General features: G+C 41.1%; 1 protein-coding gene across 5 annotated transcripts in view; it reads right to left on the bottom strand.

Moving 5' to 3' along the window:
• Positions 1-856: 856 nt before the first annotated feature.
• skor1b (SKI family transcriptional corepressor 1b) overlaps positions 857-17,266 on the bottom strand; it is a 42,907-nt gene continuing 26,497 nt past the window's right edge. For 2 of the 5 annotated variants that reach the window (XM_069527698.1, XM_069527699.1), the window contains exons 3-12: positions 15,066-15,254; positions 13,654-13,729; positions 8,210-8,633; positions 5,986-7,745; positions 5,545-5,638; positions 5,332-5,436; positions 5,166-5,225; positions 4,494-4,568; positions 2,494-2,568; positions 857-1,659 (exon numbers count right to left, since the gene is read on the bottom strand). In XM_069527698.1, the coding sequence (XP_069383799.1) occupies positions 1,562-1,659; positions 2,494-2,568; positions 4,494-4,568; positions 5,166-5,225; positions 5,332-5,436; positions 5,545-5,638; positions 5,986-7,728 (2,250 nt within the window). In that variant the 5' untranslated portion in view covers positions 7,729-7,745; positions 8,210-8,633; positions 13,654-13,729; positions 15,066-15,254 and the 3' untranslated portion in view covers positions 857-1,561. The remainder of the gene's footprint in view (positions 1,660-2,493; positions 2,569-4,493; positions 4,569-5,165; positions 5,226-5,331; positions 5,437-5,544; positions 5,639-5,985; positions 7,746-8,209; positions 8,634-13,653; positions 13,730-15,065; positions 15,255-17,266) is intronic. The other 3 variants (XM_069527702.1, XM_020079484.2, XM_069527701.1) reach the window with 3 other exon arrangements.

The following is a 17,266-nucleotide window of genomic DNA, read 5'->3' as shown; positions in this document are numbered from 1 at the left end:
AGCGTGTGAGGGGCCCGCGAGGGGCCCGCGGGGGACTTCCTGTGCTCTTACACTGCAGCTACTCCTCAAACTTAAATGTCTCTGAATTCAAAGAGCCAATTCAAATATCAAACACCCTGGAGTGTTTCACTGGATAAATAAATAATGTGTGGAGAAAAGACAAAAACAAAAGAAGTGTTCCTGTATGATGACTGATTTTCCTCTTGACTATCTCGTGACCCTTCAGATTTATCTGATGACCCTTTGGAGGAGGTCCAAAGGTTGGGAACCACATATATGACTAATTATCTATTACATAATATCCAACATCATTTTATATAAGGAGGTATGAGGTTTTCAAACAAGCTGCAACAGTAAGATGCATGCTTACACATTAATGCATCAGTGTTTATAATATATTTATGTCAATGTTAAGTTTTTATCATAATATGTCAGTCAAGGATTTTATGCAGGATCAAGTAGGATACTTTTAATTTGAATACTTCAAGTAGAACTGTTGCATATAAGGAAATCAGGACACTGACGTGACCTATTTTTATATTGTGATATTGCCAAAAAGGAACAGAGAACTTCCACCACTGTTGATTAGTCAACTGGAAGAAAATTAAAGGCTAATCAAGCACAAATGATGAACAATAGCTGGTTCAATACTGGGTAGTTCAATTGATTTATTTTACATAATTGATATGATTGGATATAATTGATAATGTCGATAATCCACCACATAAAAGTTGGGATAAAAAGTTAAGTCTTTGCTTTTCCTTTATGGGTCAAATTAAGAGTTATATGATCCACATGTTCATATTTTGCTGTTTGTCATTTTGCGAATAAACATTTGCTCAGATGAATAATCCACATTTCTTTTCATTAAATGATTTATTTAGTAGAGATGAAAACTATGACATGAACAAATAATCTACTCTTAATACAATATGTGGCTACTTACAAGGTTGCAGGTGAACTCATTTAGCCTACTAACTTCTGTGTTTGTTAAAAAGAAAAAAAGGATGCATGGTTTGACCGCTATATACTTGTTTTAGGCCTAATTTCAATGCACAGGCTCTTTTTTTATTTTTTTTTAAAATTTCACTCTTTAAAGTGCATAACAACCAAGCTGATGGCCTGCAGAGGAGTACACAGTAAAAAGTAGTGGTAGGCTAATTCACAATACTGTGAGGATCAGGAGCAATGGATGGGCTAATCCAAGCTGCTATTGACAACAGAAAACCAAAATAAATAAATAAATAATGAACAACCTAGAACTATTACAAGGTACATATACATTGTCATTGCACTTTGCCACAAATAATAGATATCAACTGTATTATTCCAGGAAAGAAAAACAAATGTCATCTTTATGGTTACATGAACGCTGGGAGTGTAGATACACATGTTTCAATATTACAGGGAAATAATACACGTTAGTCTTCTCTGGACTTGAGTGTCTCTGGTGGTTGTTGTGTCCTCCTCCTCGTTTGCTGTTGGACAGGAGCTGGAGGGAGGAGGATGTGTCCTCTCTGGTCCTCATCAGGTCAGGTATACAAACGTGGAGTGGTGTGGTTCAGGGCGGCAGCAGAGGAGACTTGAAGGAGCAGGAGCCGCTGCAGTGGCGAGGAGTCAACATCTTACACGAGAAATGGTGCAAAGCGTCGTGAGCTTCTATGAAGAAGGGGATACAACCATCAAACGTGCAACGTGCACGCGAAAACGACACATAATAGACATTTTATATAGCGTAAAGGAGGCTGGGTAATCGCTTTACGCACGCGTATGTGTAGGTTTGATGAGAGCAGTAATGCGATCAGCGGATTCACGACCGTGCGCAAAACATTGAGAAAGTTTTGATCGAACTTTTAGAGTTTATAGTCTGGAGGTGTACGACGTTTTAAATCTGTCTGTGGGGCTTCTGACTGCAGGAATATCTACATGCACCCTGGTTTATATTCCACCTCCATAGATGTATTTAATGTAACATGGATAACAATTATTACAGAAGTTCAACTTGTGCCTCCTTGGTCCAACTTAAGTGTCAAGCATGAGCCACTGCTGAACCAAGACACGTGAGAGGCACCGAGCACTGATAATCAATGTGAAGTGTTAATAGGAAAATGTTCCGTCTCTTTGTAAATTCCATTAGGTCACGTGCCTGTGCAAATGTGAGGAAAACACTACGATTATGCGTAAAAGGCAGGAAAATCCCCAATTAAGATTTCCAACATAAACTCATTCTCTCTTGTAAAAGAGAATTGAATCTCAATAAGATTTCCCCCTAGTAAAATACAGAATATATACAGTATATTTAAGTGCATGTGAATTCCGCAAGAAACCCCAAACTGATCCACGACATCGCGCAAACAAAGACCATTTTACGCTCTTTCAACTGTCAATCATCAATCACGCCAGTAAAACGGGCCACAGCGGTTCAATCTGTGAATCGATATAGAAAGTGAAGGTATATGTGTCCGCTCCCTCTGCTCCTTGTATGTGTCTCACCTCTGACGATGTGAAGCTGCTGAACCATCTCCTCCCTGTAGGAGAGCTCCCTCTTCATCTGATCCTGGAAGTTATCTGAGGGACAGATGTGAGCCACACATTTCAGTCAGTGTGAGGTTCTACCATCAATACAAACAGAACTCCATAGAAGAAACGTGTTGAGTTAACCAGTCTCGACACAAATAAAGCCCATGTGTGAGTTTGTCATAAATATTTAAAGGAGCCTTGAAGATTGGTTGAGCTTTTATGTTTAAGAGCGTGAAGACAGAGATCCCACTCGCAGACTCACTCGCCTGCACAGGGCGCTGTTCTCAAGCTAAAGATACAAACCAACCAAAACCCAAGGCCTCCTCAACATGGACCATGGTGTGAAAATATTTCAATGAGAGCTTTATAGTGGAGATAGGACTCAGAGTTTTTAATTAAAAAAGAAAAAAATACCTGTAATTTATCTATACTTCATTTATTGTTGAGAAAACATTATTGAAATGAGCAATCAAGTGTAAGTAAAAGCTATAAAATCATAAAGTATATCATTAAGTCCACACAGGTTTTTTTTAACTTGTAAATTTAGGACTTTGTCACTATTTTAATTTGGTCTTGTTTGCAGATCGAGATTAGACCAGATCTAAACAGTAAAAATATAGAATAATTCTAGTAAAACCAACGCTATAGATGGAGCACCAGTCACACTATTTTGTGAGTCAACTGCTTTTGTCACAATAGTTGGATCCATATATCACCAATGAATGTACAGAAAATACATTTATGGATTTGAGTCTGGTACATTGTTAAAAAGAAATTAGACAATAATACATAAAACCCCAGAATACAACTGAAAAAGCTGGAAGTGTTAAATGTTTTTTTGCTATAGTTTGTTTATAGAGAAATAAACAATGTGCACAATTTATCACTGTATCATTCGGAATTAATTTAAAGTCCTTCAACATGCATAGTCTTGATCATGTGAGATGAACATGATTTTAAACAACAGTAATATATGAAGAATACATGAACGAGATCTTTTTGCTGCATCTTCAGTCTCCAGTCGCTGTTATCACACACTGGTCTGTGGAGTATAGTGTTGACTTGGACTCAACACCCACAAAGATCATTTAGTGTGTGTGCTGAACTTCAGTGATGTAAACATTTAAAATCAACAAGTCTATTGTTTTTCCTCTTTCTGGAGATTTGCAGTTTTGTAAAGTTAAATAAAATTGTACCAACTAGAGCTGTTAGGGATATGCTTTTTATTTCTTTTAATATTATATATTTTTTTTTATTATCACTGATTACTTTTAATATCCATTTTACATGTTAATTTACCTTTGTCAAAAAGCTGTCTACCCAATCAGAGTGTGAAGAGCTGATCTATTTAGTCAGTTGCTAAGGCACCAGTTTGGAGTTTCAAGTGTGTCATATATATATAAGATGTTCTGAAAACTGATATTATCTGTAACATTTCCCTTGTGTTAAAATTCAAAACAGCTTAAGATCAATTCTTTCAACATTTTGACATTTAAGATGAAAAAATTCCCTCTATGTACAACCACAGTATATTAACAGTTATTTGTATTCACTGTATCAATGTTTCTAAATTCAACTGAGCCCCAAAATATCTGCGTCTCAACTTTCTTCCCCAGTGTTATTTTCAAACCATGTGTGAGAATGTTTGGATTTAAGATTAAAATAACAATCCTCTCAAATCTGTGTGTAAATGGGTTTTGTTAACACATTCTATTAAGGGAGTGTGTCCCTGAACCACTTAGTATTTTTTTTTTTGAGGAATGACGCCCTTTAACTGATTTTTTTGCTTTGCAGAGAGAGCTCATGCATGGCACTGCTGAGGTGCATCCGGTCATGGCAAGGCCTGGATCACGAACACGACAGAAGCACTTAACTTTGAATTGTAAGACTTTAGAGTCTCTATTTATGACATCACTTTCACAGTGATAATAGCCAGAGTGGTGGAAAAGGCACTGTTGCAGAATCTGGCTTACCTTTCAAGTTCTGAAATTCTCGTTCCAGTCTTTTCCTCATCTCAACCTGCTCTAACAGCTGCTTCTGGAGTTCATCTAAAAAGCAGACACAAATACAAACTGTTTGAGGAGCAAAGGTACAGAAGTAGTGTGTGTCCTTCTAGAGCGGTTTTCAGTTTTTAATGACAGGGAAGAGGACATCATCATCATTTACACTGACAATTCAGAGCAGGTCTTATGGGCCTGCAGTAAAATAAATGAACCTCCACTTCTATATTTTTGGGGACACAACAGAATCTGCCTCAAGGTGAAAAAATGAATTGATGAATTGTCATATTTAGTTTAAATTCTTCAGGAAAATGGGAAGTTTTGCAAGTGACACTTAATTGCACATGCAACCAAAGTCAGAAATAAATGTGGAATTTGAAAGTGTTTTGCCTTAGGAACTTAAAATTGGAAGGAGATGAGCAATGGAGGAGGAAGTGGTGGAAATTAGAAAATATAATAATTTTAAAACTCATTTTAATTCCTCTTAAAACTATTGTTGTTTTTGTATGAAATCAAATAGGTAAAGTGTAAATTAGTGTGAATTCTAATCATCCAATGGTATAATACTAATACTTCTAATAATAAAGACAATTGTATTTTAAGACCTTGTTTTCTTTGCATTCATTCTTTTAGTCACTGTCTTACCTTTAGCCAGACTTTCTAGATCTCTTTGTGTTGGCACAGCTCTGACTGGCGCGTCCTCGCCTGAATACACAGAAGATAAATTATATTTCTCGCCTCTGTGTTTTTTAAACAGATTTTATAAAAACGGAATAAAGCTTCTTTTCTCTCTGACCTCAGTGGAACTTACCGTCTTCGGGCTCCCGCTGGTTCTCCTCGCTGCTTTGTTCATGAAAAGATTTCGTTTCGATCTCCTCCACTGTGGAAGACGGCTCCTCTTTACTCGCACCCTCATCTTACAGGAGAAAATAAATCGATGTGATGTTTGCCCCATTTTTACCCCCCGATTTTTAAAAAGATTTATTATTATTATTTGCAAACGCAGAATAAAAACACGTCTAACCATTAGTTGGAAGTGCTCCACTCTGGTAACTGGCAGCTCTGAACTGATACGGACTGCTCCTTTGTTGCAGCTCAGCTCTCTCCGGTGTGAAAACCTACAGGAGAAACAATCACCACTTCTTTCAGCTCGTAAAATTACAATACGCTTGGTTAGATGATCATAATTAATTTAAACAACATCTATAATTGATCATTAAAAATATAGTCTAATTTGAAGGCAATACATTTTTATTTAAATGATGATTTATGCGTTTTTTTCTGGATGTTGTGCACATGCTGCGGTTACACTGTTTTAACATGAAAGACACACAAGCATCCATAAGGACACAAAGATGTTCATGTGCGTAAAGATGCACACAAGCTATAGGAAAACAAACCCACTGGATGGAAACTTAAAAGTGAAGTGTTACAGTTTAGTGTTCCTCAGTTTGAAGTCACTCACTTCAGTGAAAGACGCCGTTATGTGGCTCTCTGAAAGCTGCTTGCTGTGCACGTCTCTGTCAGAGGACTGGGCCACGTGGACGCTCATTTTCTGGGAGTCAAACACCCTGCTCTCCTGCAGGCCCTTACACTCCGACTCCTTAGGCGAGACACTGTGTGCCAAGCCGGGAGGAGTCCGAGGACACACCGAGGACGGAGGCCGGGAGTCCCCCTCGTCCTCCTCCTCCTCCTCGTCAGGTGTTTTGTTCGTCTCCACGTCCACGTCCGGCTCGCCCTCGCTGTCCACGCAGGGGGACACGGAGCGGTAGCTGGAGCTCTCGCTTAAAAAATCGGGCGACAGATAGCCGGTGCGACAGCCGTTGTTGTAAACGGCCCTGCTGCCGTACAGCTTAGCGATGCAGTCAGCGTCCTTAATGACGGGCCTGAACGCGGACACGTAGCTGATTTTCCGGGGCACAAGCGTCATCCCCTCCAGCGGCCTCGCCTCGTCCCCGGATTTGTCGTCTTCGTTACGCGCGGACTGCGTGCTGGAGCACCGGTCGTTCTCCACCATGCTGTCTTTGGACGTGTTGGTGCTCCGGTCACTGTGCTCGGATATGTCCATGTCAGTCTGTCGGGGCGGACAAAGCAGCTCTGGCGCGGGCTTGTGTTGGGTCTGGGGGTACGGGGGTATCGGCAGCGCGCCCGCCGTAGGCCAGAACATGGGGAAGGAGTGATAGGCGCTGTCCTTGGTAGCAGGCCACAGGACGCCCGGCAGGCCCGGCTTGCTCTGCTCTCCCATGATGCTGTCGTCTTTCTTCTGGCACAGGCCGAAAGCTGGGAACCCGTATGGATGAGGGAAGAGCGGTGGTGGGATTTTTTGCAGCATCCCAAACCCTTTATTGGGCACCGGGATGACCGGGTAGCTGCGTGCGCTCGTCATGCCGCCGCGGTTGTCCTCGCAGCTGATGATTTTTGCAGGGATCTCGGGTGACTCTCGGGGACGGTTCGGTCCTTGTGATTTTAATGGGCCTCTGGAATCGGACCCACTGCCTGGCAGCGTCCTCTTCCGACTGCCCCCGTTGAACATGGCCTTCACATCTTCCCATGCGTGCAGTACGTCTGTCTGGCTGCTTTTATCTGTTAATTTCAGATGTCGCCTCCATGAGTTGAAATTTGCAGCATCTGGCTGCGTGTACTTGGACTCCGGCGTGCGGTGCGAGTGAAATATGAATTTATTTGGGGAGAAATACATGTTGCAATAGGTGCACTTGATGCACTTGGCCCTGGAACTGTTGTATCTGGCCGGGATGAAGCTGCCTCGGCTCCCCCAGGCGCACTCGTGGGACACGTCGAAAGCAAAATTTTCTGGAAGTTTAGGAGGCGCGTGAGCCCCGAGAAACGACTTACAAAGTCTCTCCGCCTCTCGTTTAGTGATCATCCCGCAGCGCCTGGAGGAGATAGGCATGGCCCCGGCCCTGCGCAGGATCTCCAGCTGGACAGGGGTGCACTGGACGCAGGTGATGCCCAGCGCCACTCGCCGGTTGTGGATCTCGTTGTAGCTGTAATTTTTCAGCAGGGTGTTGGATATCTGGGCGAGGCAAAGTCTCTCCTGGCCGTCTATCACCAAAGACACGATGGGTATTCCGTACAGCACCGTCTGCCCGACCTGGTTGGGCTTCAGGTTGTTGGTGCTCGGGTAGGAGAGTTCTTGTTTGGAGCTGGGCGGGGAGGTGGAGTCTCGCCCCGCAGGTATGGAGTCCATGCTGGGAGGCCTGGAGGCTGTAGAGACGACGTTTGACGTGGACATGTGAGTTTTTGACAAATTCAAACCAGCCTCAAGCAAAACTTTATAATAGGCAAATTGTTCAAAACACACTTTAACGTATTTATTATAGTGGCTATTTAAAAATGTAAACACAGAAACGGGACGAGTAAGTTGCAGGCCAGCGTTTTACATAAGTCCAGTATTTAAGAGACGTTTAAAGCAGATCGGTATTGAGCCATAGCAAAGGTTAATGTTAATGTGCACTTAAAACTCGACTTTATTTTATTTGGCTGTAACTTTGCAATTGTTGACACACACATATATCTGCAGGTTAAGTTCTGGATACATTCATTATTGCATTAGATCGTGCGTAAAACCCGTTGTAATAGACAGATTGGAGTCATGGCACCTGATAGAACAGCCTGAAACAGACTGAGACGCAGCTTGAATACTCTCTGCTTCAGTCTCTAAAACTCACCTTCAGTGTTTGCGCAGCTCCCCTCCGTCGTTCCACCACAACGCTGTGATCAGCTGAATGTCAGCGCTGGGGAGAAATGTGGTGCCTGGATGATGTGGAGGAAGATGTTTGCTTTAGGAATGGGACGCAGTTGTCCGCGCAGCACCGCCTCCTCCCTGCTCACTGCCCTCCTCTGTCTCTCTCTGCTCCGCTGTCGGTGTGTGCGGATGGTGCGTGTAGCAGCAGCAGCAGCAGTGGCCACATGGCCTGCAGACTGTAGTACAGCCCCCTCTACGACATAGACAGCAATCAAGTGACGGCGAAAACTTATGGCAAGGCACTCCCACTGACACAGGCAGTCTGCATTATGGATTCATGACCAATGGAGATGGTTGGAGTGTTTGGTGTTGTGGCAGCCTGCAGGTGCACACATGCGGATACGATGCTGGAGAAAGTGAAATGATTAATAGAAAACAGCTAAACATTTATTTAATACAAGCTTTACGCACCATATGTTGAAACACATTCTACATAAAAAAGAAAAGAAAACATCCACATCAGTCTGTCACTACTCATTATAGCTTATTGTATGGACCGGACCATAATGCGTTTAATTTATTCTTTTGCACTTTCCTGTTTAAAAAATGACAGTGTGAATGGATGAGGCTGCAGTGGGATTTGTCTTTCCACTAAAAATAAAAAACACAGCAGGGACCCACAGACTCATTGTTGTGCGAGTGGACGGAGTGAGGGAGCGCAGGCGTGCGTCATGTGCTGGGTTCCCACGGATTCGCCGTTTACAAGCTACAACCTCGCCTACACGCGTCTCGACAATAACCAGCGGCTCCAAAGGTCACTGTGTGTGATGTGCACTTCAGTTCCCCTCAGAGCTGTGAGACAGAGAGCAAACACAGGGACAACACGCACGTCCGTGCATGCGCCACAACTGACGGCCATTCAACTTTATTCCCAGTCAATAAAGGTTTTGGGTTAATCATTTCCGTGCATGTGGCACATGCGCGGCGCGCAGCACTGATGCAATATTGATGAAGGAAACAGGACACGCGCCTATGGACTCCACAGGGACTGAGCTGGGCAGCAGTAACGACAGTTTGGCTTTAATTATTATTTTTGCATAGTAATAATAATAATAAGTGATATTACTATATAATTATTATGATGCATTGTTGATTAGAATATATGCAGAATAAATGCCATATTTGGCGACCAATTTCAACGTTTGGTCTTCAAAAAACTGTCAATCCTTTTTTTGAACAGCTGCCAAATGCCAAAAAATATATCTATGTCTTAGATTATTGTTTAAATGTAAATTAAAATGCTTCTTTAACTCATGTCAGATTTATTTAAAACGCAGGTAAAAAAACAACAGTACTTAAACCAAAAAACCCCAAAACATCAATATTAATAAAAATTAAGTGAAAACAATATAATGCAATCGAAATACATGATAATATTAAATGAGATAAAACATAAGACTCATCTAAATTTGTCATTTTCTTCGATTTAATTCTCTCCCATAATGATAATCGGTTTTTTTGGATCTAGGATTAAAGTCACTCATCTATAATAGATGAGATCAATGCCAAAAAAATATGAAGTTTAAAAAAATAAATCTATTGGAGAGAAAAAGCCTGTGACAGTGAACAGAGATTGTTCCAACTCGAAGCTTCTCCTAAAATCCACAGAGCTACAAAATTCAAATTACACAGCAATCTCCTCCAACTGCCAATCCATTGATTATTGATTGGGTATGGCCTGTTAAACCTGGGCTGTCACCAACACAACCCTCTAAATTAAAAATCATTATTACTATCAGATACATACATTTTATTTCCACTGTGTACAATCCCACCTGAAATAAAATAAATTGAAACGTTCAACTGTTCTACAAAAACTCAATAAAGCTTTAACATTATCTTAAACACAACCCAACACTACTGCAGATTTATATGAAACCAGTATTTTCAAACTCGCTCACTGTACGAAGTGAAGTGTGTCGAGTGTGTGTTTCAAGAAAATAGGAAAAGTAGTCAAAAAAGTCAGTGAGGTCATTACCAGGCTCATACAAATTCTACCTTTTTGTGCCAGAGAGAACGGCTCATTTAAAAGTGTGTCTGCATTAATCACAGTGCTGCATCAAAGTATGATAATCACCTGAACACTCTATTAAAATAAAAGTGCCAGCCCAGGGGAAATCTTACCTTACTCTTTAATTGTTTTGAGGCTTTGATAGGCTTTTTAATCTAAGATTAATTTATGCATTCTTAAATAACTCTACATATGATTAATAAGCTTGAAAATTAAAAGGAGACTGAAGCAATTATAACAAGTGGTTGGTCATCACCTCATTAGATGGTTTGAGAAACATGCAGTTTGTGTGAGTGAGTGTGAGTGAGTGTGTGTGTGTGTGTGTATGTGTGTATGTGTGTGTTTGCCTGACTGGGAATCACAAAATGGAACAGTGGATGAGTGCAAAATGAGTGTTTGATGAGAAAAGAGCTGGAAAAGAGCTAATTACCCTGCTATTTCTAGTATTTGCTCTTTATGAGTGGGTGAATCACTTTCATTTATTAGTTACTTCATGATTTATTGCCAGTTTTAACAACGCAAATCAAGATAACTTCGACTGTTCAGATCATTCACCTCTGACCACAGCGTCAATCCTGAATGGATCCTCAACTGCAGGGACAACAAAAGAGGAAGATCAGTTGTTTGAGAGGCCACCGGAGAGACACAGTGAAAACACTGAGACTTGCTAAATGGTTGCTAATGTGTAAACAAGACATCACTCCTCTCCTCCTCTGATGTTTATTTGTCTCCTAAAAGCCCACCCCTGGGTCCTGACCCCCACATCCTCCACCGCTAAACGGAACATTTCTTCTCGCAGGAGGTGGTTTGCAATGTGTGTGTGTGTGAGTGGGGTGGGGGTGAGGAGGGTGAGTTGGGGGAGTTCATCACTGCATCAAATGAGGCTGAGCGCAGGGACCCTTTTGTCACAGACAGGGACTCATCTGCCAATGGTGAGCTGTGAGGTCCTGCGGGAAGGGAGGAACAAAGGTGCTAAAAGGCTGTGTGACAATGAAGGTGCTCCGAGGAGAGCCTTCAAGTGTGGGGGACACAGGCTGCACGGGACAAGCTGTGCCAATCACTCCGCAATTACTTTTTTGTGCGATCCAGGGGCCTTGTGAGGGCATTCATGGAGAGACGCAAGGACACGAGCAGCCATGGCAAGGTCCATGTCTCTCTCTCTCACTCTGTGCACTTTCCTCCTTACATAGAGCTGACCCAAAACTCATGATGACAGAAACGTGTAGTAAATCACCTGCTCTTCTGTTGATTCAATTGTCAGAGAACGTGACTAGAAAACCACAGGCATATTTACCCCTTTTTTCTCCACTGTGGACACTTTAGAGAAGAGGCTGATGAATTTTTACATGAAGCAGGCAAACCTTTATCTGTCACATACAGATATAAATGTGTAGTTAAATGCAATGTGGTAAAGTTGTGCTTGAAGCAAAAGGATTGGAACAAAAGAAATGGAAAGGATAGAAATTCAACATAAAAACTGAAAATATACCGAAAGAAAAGAGTAAAGCGTGACCAATATTATACAAATGTGAGAGGATAGTTCAACACCCTGATTGTCTGAGGGCAGCTTATTGTTTCTCAGTCTTAAAACAAAACATACAATTGAATTTTATTGAATTGAATTTTTGCATTCAATGTGCTACACTAACTGACTTAACAAAAATCATATTTTTCTAATGTTTATACAAAAATTACAGATTACAGATAATCCAATTTCACAATTCTGAAATAAAAGCCACAGTTTTGTGAAATTCCAAGTTAACTTATATCGGCAACATAAGATGTTAAAGTCCAACATCATCTCATTTCGTTTGTATTTCATTAGATTTGCTTGAAATAATAAAATTAGGACAAAACAGTTTAGTAAAACTACACTGTATATTGTCGTGATGTCATTATACACTAAAAGTCAACATGATGATACAGACTTCTTTTTTTAGCCCTATCTTCCACAAATAAGGACAAAACACAGGCCTATGCTATTTCATGATGACAACTCTTACACTTAATTGTCATTACAGCTACTGACTCACTGTGTTTAGAGCATTGAGGGAGTTTAAGTTTTGTGTATCAACACTGTACGCTACAGTGTAATAAAGAAAAGATGCAGGAATTTGTCTACATCCAACCTCGAGCAGTTTCAATGGTGTAATGAGGAGTCAAGTGAGAATGGGAATTATCGTAATGATAACAAAGGTCTATGCACCATAGCCTAGGGCTGTATTGTAGGGCATTACCATAAAGATGCGATGTGCTTGTATTGCAGGGTTTTCGTGAGGGAGCAGGCCAAAGAGATAATAACTATTAGTAGATGACAGTGCTTTGTGGGATTCCAGCTGTGGAGCCCAAATTTCCATACAGATAGAATGGCTCTGGGTGGATGATATGCGTGTGTGGGGGAAGGGCTGGGGGACTGTGGCCTCATCTTGCGCACGCACACACACACACACACACACACACACACACACACACACACACACACACACACACACACACACACACACACACACACACACACACACACACACACACACACACACACACACCTCTCTGTAAGTGGGAAGTCTCAGTGTTGGACTGTCTTGTCTCCAGTCAGACTTTGGGGCGAGACGAGAGCCTCCGGTTTGAACACTCTGCAGATCTCTGTGGAGGAACTGTCCAGAGTACTGAAACAGTCTGTTGTTGCCCTGCTGACAGCTTTCAAAGTCAGGAGGTGTAAATAGCTCAGACTGTGTGTGTGTGTGTGTGTGTGTGTGTGTGTGTGTGTGTGTGTGTGTGTGTGTGTGTGTGTGTGTGTGTGTGTGCGTAGACAGAACCAGAGATTTCCATCAAGATCACATGCAGGTGAGAGTGTGGGTGACATACTTGTCAGCACCAGGGACTGGGGCAAACAAACAAATACCTCCTCTTCCAATAAGAGGAAAAAAAATTACACTTTAAAAGTTATAAACTTAAAGACACACAACATCCCCAGAAATACGAGGTGCATCCAGCGTGTATAAAAGTAAAAATGTTCCATTGTCTTGACAAGACTTGCATGAAAAGATTGATACCACTCTCATACCTGCATGGTGAACTATAGAAGCTTTCATCTGGGCCTTTCTATTTGTAATTGTATTTTGAGTTTGCATGTTTCCCGCCATGTGTACTCAGCTCCACAGACATGTTAGGTTGAGTGGTAACTGTAATGTCCATAAGTGTGAATGTGAGCCCTTTGATAGACTGGTGTCCCACCTCTCCCACTCTGCTCTAGTCAAATGTGACCCTGTGTTATTCTTTAGCTGTACCTTTTATTTAATTTTCAGGGCCATGTGTTTCTCAATTTGTTAAATTGGCTGCATTGAAATCAAGCCTACCTTTGGCTCTCTTCATCACTCGTGAGTTTGGTCTTGCAGGTGGTGGCGGACTTTTGTTGGCGACCTTGTTTGTTCTCTGAAGAAATACAAAGATGCGTTGTGATTTTTATGAGGGCAAAGTCAAAAAGCAAACATTTTACAAATTAAAAGGACAAATGCCCCAGATATAATATTGAACAGTTTTTGGAAAGGCTAGTTGTTTCCCTCTGTCTAGTATTTATGCTAAGCTAAGACAAACTAAATTAATAAGCTAAACAGCTTTGTAGTTGAAGGACAGACATGACAGTGGTATCACTCCTCTCAGCTAAATCTCAGCAAGAAAGTAAATGCAGGCATTTCCCAAAATGTCAAACTATACTTTTCAGGTTGAAAACTGGACCTGGTTTTACAAAGTAATTAATTCAACTATGTGTTCGCTCTATGTGAACTGGAGCATCAGCTTGTGAGAGTCATTATGACCCAGAAAGGACATGCAGATGTGAGGATTGAGTTAGACAGAAAAAATGTGAGATTGGAAGGAAACTGTGATGAATTATCTATGGGAGGAGGTTAAGTTAATAATAGCATTAGATGAGGTGATGGTGGCGGAGAATTAAAGTCTAAAGTCTCCTGTGTTCCACTCGAACATCTGGTGTAAATAAATCCACAAACATCTGTAAACACTGATGCACATATTTTCTATCAAACAAACACAGCTGTTCAAAACAGGGCCCTGGAGACTGGGACAGGTAAAAGGGCTGGGATCCCAGGACTGAGTCGCCTATTTGGTCGGCCTCCAGTGCTGCGACTGCTGTGTGAGTGTATGTAAGGGCGAAGCTAACAGAGAGGAGACAAAGATAGTGAGAGCAGCGAGCGTGAGGACACCAATCACCCCGTAATTATCCCCCTGGTGTGTGAACTGTCCAACTCTCCGTCCTTGATAGATTCACCTGACCCAATAACACAACACATAGCCACAATGGACTTGGGGCAGGATAAAGACAACACCATAGATCAGCCAGGGATCAGCAATGAGACAAAGACCTAACATCTGGGAGCTGTGGTGAAATTAAAGAACCGAAAGAACGAACCAATCCTGTTACAGCTTTCCATTAATAGCCTGGGAGCTGCTTGAGAAACGGCACAAGTGAGGTAACGCAGGATTCAATTTCATTTGATATTAAAGAAACACCCCTTGGCATCCCTCTCCCCCCCACTCTCTCTCTCATACTCTTTCCCTCTGCTCCTCACATCACTCTGTTACCTTAGAGTGATGTATTAAGCCATTTAAATTAACAATGGAATGGCTTATTCTAATACGCCCGTCCTGAGGAGAGCCCGGGATGTTGCTTGCTCGAATGGGACATCAACACCACCTACACACACCCACACACACACCCACACACACACACACCCACACACACAAATCCCACCTCTGAACCCCAGGCTGGGCAGCGATGCATGGCGCTCCTTCCAGATAGCCCAAACAATCAGGCTGGCACTCCATCCAAAAGCAGACATTCATATGATGATCATGATGTGGAGAGGGTGAATAATACTGAGCCTGTCGTTACTGGATAGAGAAGCTACATCTCCCAAAGACGAGTAAATACACGTCCTATCTGAAGTGGAACAGAGAAAAAAAGACCAGTAAATACACCAAACTCATATAAAGAAAATGACTCTTTTTGGGAGTTTGAGGCAGTGCAGCAGGAGCTGTCGTCTTTATGAACTTCAACAGCAGCTTGTAAAAGCTCTTATTACTTCCGCTCACACACTCTATGTCTTATACAGACGTCTAAATCATTCATGCCAAGGCCTTGGTCAGCTGAATACAAATGAGGATACAGTGGGTGCTCCATCTGTCCCTGAGGGGGTGTGCAAAAATAGGTGTGAGAAAAGCACAGTTTGATTGATGCCTCTACACTCTGAATAATGATCGGTTCAGGGGTCAAACTACTTCAGTGACATGCATTATATCATTAATTACAGACATCAATAAACAATAGGACACTGCCCATGTGTTTTAAGTGTGCTTATGCCTTGTCTTCTCCCCGCTGGATCATTTCACAATTAGTAACTGTTACACACTAACCTTAAAAACACAGAAGAAAAATAACACACTCCTCAGCTATTGATCGCATTCTCAGAATAGCGCTGTAGAAAACTGTGGCGTAGTAATTACAAGTGATGAGAGAAGAACATTTCGATCTCACAGTTACATATGCAATTAAAATATTATTCATTACCTCTTAAATAAAAGCCTGGTACTGAAATCCCATTAAATTTGGGATAATTGTGTGTGTTTAATTATAAGCTGTGGCAGGAAGGAGAGAGGGAAGGAAGGGAGGAAGTTTCTGAGAAAGTAGCAGAATGTGCCGTGACCTAGATATGGCGGAGGAGACATTTTGTTTTAAAAGTGACCTTGCTGTGAAACCTCGGCTCAGAATAGCTCAGATAGTTTTCCACGGACTCTCGGAGCACAGACCGATTTCTTCGGCTTCTGGTTAAATGGAGCTTTAAGCAGCGAATGGGGCCATCACATCTTCAAATTCTCTGATTAAAAGCTTTTCATTAAAGTGAGAATATAATGCTTTAATACTGTGATAGAGTTACAGCGGAACAGTGGTTACAGCCACAAAGCCACTTTTTACAGTTTGATCAAGTTTTTCTGTGGTACAGCTACTCAAGTAATGTACTTAAGAATAATTTAGACATAGCTGTATTTACCTCAGTACATTACAAGTCATTTTATGCTACTTCTGCTCCTCTTCATTTCAGAGGGGAATATTTAAACCTTTTACTCCACTATTTTGGTGCGACAGCTACTTTGTTACTTTGCATATGGAGGAATAGTTTGACATTTTGTAAAATGTCTTTGTTTGTTTCCTTGATGAATTAGATGAGAAGATTCAAACAGCACTCATATGAAATATGAAGCTACAGCCAGGAGCTTGTTAGCTTAAATTAGTAAATGGAAGACTGTATATTAAAAACAAGAAATCTCCACAGTTTTAGAAAAAAGGCTAAATTGTGCAAAAGTGTGAACTAATTTTATCAGATGATTTGTATGTAATTCTTATATATACAAAGTATGCTAATGACTTGGAGTTCTTTTTCTATTGTTGGCTTTAACATTTTGAGTTGATGGTAGCATAATGTATAGACGTCCTGCATCAGTGCAGTGCTTTTTTACATTGAGGACCACAATGAAAGCAATCATAAAAATAAGTTTTGTTGTGTAACACTTGACATAGATCGACTGATTCCTTTACTGACATTACAAAGAGTACAAGGAAACCAGTAGCAAACCACAGATGCCTTCACACATAAGAGTCAACAATAAAAAAAGAGTACAAATCGTACTAATTTAAAGTGCAAATATTAAACGAAAAACCTATGAGACACAAACATAAGAAAATACAATAATAAGACAAGACAATTTGAGCTGCATCATCGCACTTGGGGTAATGCGCATGTGAGAGATTAATGGTTGTCTAAAAATATATAAAAATACAGTATATTAATAAATATACTATCTCTTATATACAATAAATATCTCAATATGTTAAATATACATGATACGCTACAACATGTTAGTGAGCCTCTGAGGAGCTGTTTGGTGGATTTCGTA

The sequence above is a fragment of the Paralichthys olivaceus genome, chromosome 7, assembly GCF_024713975.1.
Source record: "Paralichthys olivaceus isolate ysfri-2021 chromosome 7, ASM2471397v2, whole genome shotgun sequence".
In the NCBI taxonomy this organism is placed as follows: Eukaryota; Metazoa; Chordata; class Actinopteri; order Pleuronectiformes; family Paralichthyidae; genus Paralichthys; species Paralichthys olivaceus.
The sequence above is the reverse complement of the archived record's forward strand: the minus strand, read 5'-3'. Positions and strand labels throughout refer to the sequence as shown.